The sequence below is a fragment of the Spinacia oleracea genome, chromosome 1 (assembly GCF_020520425.1).
Source record: "Spinacia oleracea cultivar Varoflay chromosome 1, BTI_SOV_V1, whole genome shotgun sequence".
Classification (NCBI taxonomy): Eukaryota; Viridiplantae; Streptophyta; class Magnoliopsida; order Caryophyllales; family Amaranthaceae; genus Spinacia; species Spinacia oleracea.
In genome coordinates this window covers 10,603,318-10,610,897 of record NC_079487.1, presented here as the reverse complement: position 1 = coordinate 10,610,897, position 7,580 = coordinate 10,603,318, and the positions used below count along the sequence as shown (strand labels likewise).

General features: G+C 35.9%; 1 protein-coding gene across 1 annotated transcript; it reads left to right on the top strand.

Annotated features, from left to right (window-relative positions):
* Window positions 1–676: 676 nt before the first annotated feature.
* On the top strand, window positions 677–6,935 carry LOC110799552 (omega-6 fatty acid desaturase, chloroplastic-like). Its single transcript, NM_001426459.1, has 9 exons — window positions 677–976; window positions 4,260–4,522; window positions 4,603–4,746; window positions 4,867–5,018; window positions 5,364–5,486; window positions 5,582–5,759; window positions 5,927–6,045; window positions 6,131–6,245; window positions 6,358–6,935. Exons 1-9 carry the CDS (start codon window positions 889–891, stop codon window positions 6,517–6,519), a joined length of 1,344 nt encoding a protein of 447 aa, NP_001413388.1. The 5' UTR covers window positions 677–888; the 3' UTR covers window positions 6,520–6,935.
* Window positions 6,936–7,580: the final 645 nt, after the last annotated feature.

Sequence of the window (7,580 nt, the reverse complement as noted above, 5' to 3'; positions counted from 1 at the left end):
GATTTTTAGTGACATCGTGTTAATGTAAGCAAGAATGTAGGAAAAATGTTGAAGAGATCAAATTGATGTTTGGTCCGTTGAGTCAAGACGTCAAGTCATGGAAACTTGTATCGGATTTTAACTAGGTATCGGCCTTTGCTAAATCATGTAATTAAGGGTTTTGTTCGATTTCCTAATTATCAAGTTTTAGTAATCCCAAAATCTCAAGTCACATTAATATTAGCTTAATTCAAGACAAGTTCAAATAACCACTTGCTTAAATTTAATTGGACCATAATCATATTTAATTTCGGTTTACGGATTACCATTTATCAAGGTCGGGTTAGTTTTCGACAGCTCTATCGGAAAATATATATTTTATATATAACGGTAATACACAAAAGACCGTCATATAAGTTAATTAGTGGAACCAATTAGTTAAACAGTGAAACCAATTAGTTAATCACTGGAACTAATTAGTTAAATACGGTAAATAATTAGTTAAACAATTGAACCAATTAGTTAAATAATGAAACCAATTAGTTAAGCACTGGAACTAATTAGTTAAACACAGTAAATAATTAGTTAAAAACTGGAATCAATTAGTTAAACATTAAACCCTTAAGCAATCAAATCAATTACAATTAATTAAACAATTAAAACGATCTTTTCGATAAAGCGATCTTACGTTGAGTTGCCCATCCGAAAAACGCACGACTCCAAAATGTTCCTTTAATTGAACTGCCAACATCATATTCTTGTGGCTGATATTCTGTGCAACGAACTCACTTGAACTGCCACAGGCTAGGATTCAGGGGGCCTCTCTTCTCATTTTCCTCCTTTCATCTCACTCTTCCTCTCTCCATTTCAAGCCCGAGAGGAGTGTGAGAGAGAGAGAAAGAGTCTGCAATGGAGTCCGCAATTACCATCAGTAATCACGTTAATCTCGCCTTTTCTCTCTCCAGAAACCCCAGTTTATCCACCAAGAATTCTGCTGGTAACTCATTTCTTATCATTTTTTTTTGTTTTTTTGCTTTGAATTTCGTGCATTGTTAGGAAATTTAGAAAAGGGTTTGGGTTAGAATGTTTAAAGGGTGATTGGGTGTATTTTTTATTAATTAAATTGATTAATTTTGATGGTAGAATGAGGATTATTGCTGTTTAGGAGTTGATTAAGGTTACTAATTTAATTTTGGGATGGTGATAAATTATTTTGCAAATTTTGATGGTAGATACGTAAATTTGTATTTCGACAAAAAAATGTGATTAGGCTTCCTATGAGCCCATTAATTAAGGGGTCGTCTTCTTACAAGAGTGTAAGTAGAATGCCAAAATATAGTTCCCTCTTAAGAAGGCTAATAATTCTGAAACAATGGCATCGAATTCACAGTAATGTTTCTTTGATGATGATTCATCTTTGTTGAATGGGGACGATTTGTTAGGAAGCTCAATACTACAATAGTCATAGTCATTATACTTTTTGGGGGTGGAAATAAGGTGGGATAGGGAGTTATTTTATTTTTTTTATTTTTTTTTTGAGGGAAAAGGTGTGATAGGAGTTACATAATTGTGTTGACAATAAGGAAGGGGGTGGGATGGAGAATTAAACCTCTACATTTGTTGGCCAACCAATCCACAAGCTTGTTTGATTCCCGCTTGAAAAGTTGAATTTCACTTCTTGGGAGCCAAAGCAAAGTCCCCCACAATCATTTAACACATCAGAATATAACTCTTGATGTATCAAGTGAAATCATTTTGACATCTGGAGTAGATGATTAGACAAAGATTCTTTCTCTTCGCTCAAATATTAGTCCTCGTTTGATGCCATTAGAGTTTTGCAAGAAGGGGGCTTGACGTGTAGAACAGCTTGGAAAGACCCTTTAACCACTTTCCTGTACTGCTGTACGGTCTCGGAGAACTCCTGCTATGCCAATTTTGATCAAGGCAGTGACATAGGGAGCATGGATGTGTATGCATATATGGCCTACATAGAGGCGGAGCGATAGACCTGGCGGGTGAGGAAGGGTTGGGAAAAATACTTTTGGAGGAAATAAAATCCCAGGCATTGACACAATGACACATGGTTTATGAGTGGAGAATCGGTGATGCTAGGAGGATCAATGTCACAGCTCTTAAAAATGAATATCTTCATTGTTTCAAACTTTAAAGCAAACAAAAGGGAACAAGGTCTTCCATAGAGTTACCCTCCTTATTTGTTTCTAGGGATACCGTATTTATCTTAACCCAAGACGCCAAGACTTTACCCCACCCACTAGTAATTTAGTAGGAAATGTAGAAGGTTCCACACCTCCATGACTTTTAGGAAATCTCTAATAGCATGGACAAGTAATCCACACTAGCTTGACATCTTGGGCTGTGGGCATTGGGAAACATGGATTCATGGTATAAAAGGTCAGGTCACAATGAGAAATTGTGATTTCTACCCCTTCAAAAGTTCCACAGGAAAACTTTGGATTCGGAAGGGAGATTGCTCCCATAGTAATCATACTTTTTCCTCAACAAAACAAAAGTAAATGGGCTTAAGGTCTGATGATCAACTTTATTAACTAAAGTACAACAATTCATTGGATGTTAAGCAAACAATTAACCGCTGATTATTGTATATAAGAAAGGTATTCCTAACCGGATGTAAGTTATATTGTTGTATATCTAACCGGATGTAAGTTATGTTGATATGATGAAGGGAAAGAAAAAAAGTGCATATAAGAAAGGTGTTCCTTGGAAATTCTTAATATACATTGATTACGGAGCAGAACTTCAGGAAAGGTTGCATTCTCTGCACTTATTTATATATCCATAGAAAACTTCATATGCACTTTTAGGCATTAGCTTAGAGAAATACCATAGGCAGTCGAAGTGAAGGGAAGAAGAAGTAACATAACAGGTGATGAGACAATAATTAATACTTCCTGTTCCTCCGTCCCATATTAGCTGCAACACAATATTGTCTTGAAGCGATGCATGAAAGGAACGTAACAACTGATATGCTCATCTAAACTCCTATAGCTTCTTCTATACCACATGGATTGCTTATAGCCTCCATCACCACATGAAGTTTGCACTTAAAACGGAATTTCCATCATATCAGTAGAGTTCTTGTTGCTATTTGACTAGTAGTGGTTTTGTTCAGTGATTTCTCTATCTAAAAACACAATACCCTCTATATTTGACTATACTTTCAGTTTGTTATAGTGCTTGAACGGTTTGATTGTGAATTTGTGATGGAGTTGAGGCATATTTCTTGCTGCTGGCTGTTGGGTAATATAAAGGCAATCAAGTGTTATATACAAAGACTAACATTATCATATTGGAAGACACTTTTTGGAAAGTTGACTATATGTTTTGGGACTACGAGAACATACGTTGGAACATGTTTTTTCATGATATTTTTCAGAGATGTTAAAGGGAAATATATTGCTATTTAAGTAATTAGTGCCTACTAATATTTCCTTTATCCTTTAAATACACCTGTAGCGCCTTTACTTTTACAAATTGTCCATGTCCAACTTTCTTTAGAAAAAAATCCCTTCTCAAATTTGTAACTTATCGGAATTTATATGAACTTATCCTTAAGCTTATTGGAATTTATCTCAAATTTTCGAACTTTATTTAGTAGTGATTAAACTTGGTAGCCCTTATCTAAACTTATTAGAACTTATATGCGCTTATTTTCTTGTAACTTTTTTTTTAAGGTGAAACGATTTAAGCCTTAGTCCGTTTTTATTCACCCTCCAATTCTTTGAGATCAAAAGTTTAAAACCTTTAAATGTGGGTTTTTTATTTTTTATGCGTTAGATAATTGGGGTAATCTTATGACGTTCTAATAGTTTTTGTGATTTAGATCATTGAAATTATTAATATTCATTTCTCTTTCAACTTATTGGTACCATGATATTGGGTGTCATGATTTTTGTTATTAAATGTGTTTATGTCATGGTTAGTATAACCTGTTTTATATTGCCAGGTGAGAATTGTTTTGAAATTGAAGTAATATGAATACGATTTGATGAAATTTACCAAGTAAATTTCAGAATGATTAGAATTTTTTTAGTAATGAGTTATGAATCTTATGATTTGAATTTTTTTGACTTGTTGAATGTAATGTGCAATGAATCATTAATATAAAAAAAAAAAAAAAAAAAAAAAAAAGAACTGTCCCGGATATGATGCCATTTGTTAGAAATTACATCTGTGTGTTGTTTCATGTGCCTGTGACGAATTGATTGAGCCGGCACTGCTTGCTTTGTTGCACTTGGCAGGCATATCTTGCATAAAATGGCAGAGACCATGCCTAAGAAATTTAGGCCATGTGAGACTCAACCAGCAAAGGAAGGGTACAAGAAGAAAGTCAACCTTAGTGCAGGCTGTAGCAGTCCCAGTTGCACAACCTTCCGCCTTCCCCCCGACAGATAACACAGAACACCTTAAACAGCTAGCAGAGAGATACGGTTTCCAACAAATTGGTGAGCCACTTCCTGATGATGTTACAATGAGGGACATAATTACCTCACTTCCTAAGCAGGTAATGATATCATTTGCTTCTGTGGTTAAAATTAGAGTGTTAACTTGTAGACTCATTCCAGAGAATCAAATTTTGCTTAGGTGTTTGAGATAAATGACACAAAAGCATGGGGAACAGTTCTAATAAGTGTGACTTCATATGCTTTGGGTATCTTTATGATTGCCAAAGCCCCTTGGTATTTGCTTCCTCTTGCCTGGGCATGGACAGGCACTGCAATCACAGGGGTCAGTTCCTTTTTCTCAACTCTTTGAGTTTTTGTGTAAATTCTCATACCGTCTATTACTTTACTTGCCTAATTATTTTCTAATATGACTCTGGATCCCTGTTTTTCTTTTGGATTTCAGTTTTTCGTGATAGGGCATGATTGTGCTCACAAGTCCTTTTCAAAGAATAAGCTAGTTGAAGACATTGTTGGGACTCTTGCATTTATGCCGCTTATTTATCCTTATGAACCATGGCGCTTCAAGCATGATCAGCATCATGCAAAAACTAATATGTAAGCAGTCATCATTAACCTCGAAGATATCACGGGTTAATATGAGCCATCTCTTGCTTTGTCTAGAGTGTTCCTAATAGTTTACTGCACGTGTTCCTTTCCTAGTTATTTCATTATTCTCCTCTACCTGTTAAGTTTTTATGTTGTTGATATAATGACCTATTAAATTATTGTAACATGGATACTTCAAGATAGCCTTACAATCTGATATTGTAGGCCAGGATTATACTGCTAGTCAGCTTAATGCTGCAGCATAGAGCTTAGACAAGCATGATGCAACTTTGAGACGATTAGCTTCTCATGTTTCACAAAGGGATTGACAGCCCCTTCGGCTCTTTTAACCAGGTTGCGTGAAGATACAGCTTGGCTTCCGATCATGAAAGAAGATATAGAGTCATCTCCGGGCTTGCGTAAAGCTCTAATATACGCTTATGGTCCTCTTCGAACTTGGATGTCAATAGCTCACTGGTATGACCATAAAATCTAATCCTCATCTACTTGCGAAAGATCTTGTCCATATTACTTGATTGAAGTACAATATTTATGTCATTTTCTGCGAGCAGGTTAAAGGTTCACTTCAATTTGAAGAATTTCAGACAGAGTGAAGTGAAGCGTGCTACGATAAGCTTAGCTGCTGTTTTCGCATTTATGGTTATAGGTTGGCCCCTGATAATATATAAAACCGGAATAGTTGGATGGATCAAGTTCTGGCTAATGCCATGGTTGGGCTACCATTTTTGGGTAATCAAACTTCTTTTTATCTATTTTTTTACTGACTCTTTAAGTTTTGAGTAATGAGTATCATCTCTTTAACCATCATTAATCTGTCTCTGGACTTTCTTGAAGTTCTCTACCTTTACTTCTATGTGGGCTCATTGTTGTAATATTTATTTTCTCCGGAGATATAGATGAGTACTTTCACAATAGTTCATCATACAGCGCCTCATATCCCTTTTAAAAGTTCAAAGGAGTGGAATGCAGCACAGGCACAGCTTAGCGGAACTGTACACTGTGACTATCCCCGTTGGTAATGCATCCCATCTTTGTATTGAAAGTCATATCTTGATTTGTTATAGATCTAATTTCTAACATCTTCCATTTTTTTTATACAGGATAGAGATCTTGTGTCATGATATCAGTGTGCATATTCCTCATCATATCTCTCCTAAAATTCCAAGTTACAATTTGCGAGCAGCTAATCAGTCCCTAAATGAGAACTGGGGAAAGGTATGCATCCTTGTGTAGAGTTTATGTGCTTGATTGTCATTTTTGTTGTTATGGTTGTGGCGACTTGTACGTGGTAGCTGTTATGACATAAATTTTCCGTTGCTTATGGCAGTACCTAAACAAGGCAAAATGGAATTGGCGTTTGATGAGAACAATAATGACAACATGTCATATATACGATAAAGATGAAAATTACGTCTCTTTTGAGAAAGCTGTCCCTGAAGAATCACAGCCGATATCATTCCTTAAAAGAGTGATGCCTGATTATGCTTGATAACATATCATTGCGCTACATTTGGTGCAGTCAAGTTTTTACTTTCAACTTGGCCATTTTGTATCGGTAGGGTTAAAGGCAGAGGCAAGCTAGGGACAACAAAAAACTATCACGTCGCATCTCAGGAATGAAGCATTTAGCTAGCTGTACGGATTATAATAATTTTGTAAGAAATCTGAATGTTTCACAATAATTTTGTGCTTTCTTTACTGAATATATCTCTTTCTCGATTGCTCTCAAGATAATGTATCATCACTACTTGGGATTCCATCTTTTAGTTTTCCTTAATTTGTTTCTATCTCTTGCTCTTCTGTGGTGTATTTAGTTTGGTTACTAACCTCGATCAACAGACGGACATGAACAGCATAAGCTGGAAATGTAACATTGTATACAGTGGAGTTTGTTCCACAAGTTAACATTGATCTCTTTCACAAACGTAAATTTCTGAATAACCACCAATATAAACACAAATTGGGCAGAATGTCGGTTGTACCATGTATAAGGTACAACTGGTTGTATATATTAATTTGACAATTTTGCAAAAGAATTATAGGAGTTGTGATTTCATCATCTATGATTTCACAGCGGTTTTATTCACAATAGTGGTTATAATTTGGAAATTATATTGCAAGTCCAAATTTAGGCTTTCCTTCTATGTTGGGGTTATGATGAAATTGCATATTGCACTTTTGGAAAACTGGAGATGATACAAAAATATAACGATTTTTTCACCAAATACCCTCAAAATTTAACTAATTTCACTATATATATACTTCCTGAGGTTTACATTTTTTTCACATCTTGCCCTTAATGACAACGATGTCAAATTTCCATTAGTTTCTCTTTCTCCTTCCCTCCTTTGTCGTCTCTCCCTGGTCCCTGTCTCCCAGATATCACCCTCCCACTGCAATATCCCTTCTCTCCCACCACCCAGTCACCAAACTAGAGGAAGAGGAGGGTGCTAGTTTTAGATACATCAAGAAATGTTTGTTTGGCTACGCAGTTGAGCACTGGAACTTGCTCTCGCTCCGCTCGTTCCCACCTTATCTTCTACCCGGAAA

What these genes read in the sequence shown, in the direction of transcription:
- LOC110799552 (NM_001426459.1), top strand. Translation starts at nt 889, where the DNA reads ATGGAGTCCGCAATTACCATCAGTAATCACGTTAATCTCGCCTTTTCT. An exon ending in TTACCTCACTTCCTAAGCAG is followed by an intron (nt 4,523 to 4,602) that starts GTAATGATATCA and finishes AATTTTGCTTAG; the next exon opens with GTGTTTGAGATAAATGACAC. An exon ending in TAAATGAGAACTGGGGAAAG is followed by an intron (nt 6,246 to 6,357) that starts GTATGCATCCTT and finishes TGCTTATGGCAG; the next exon opens with TACCTAAACAAGGCAAAATG.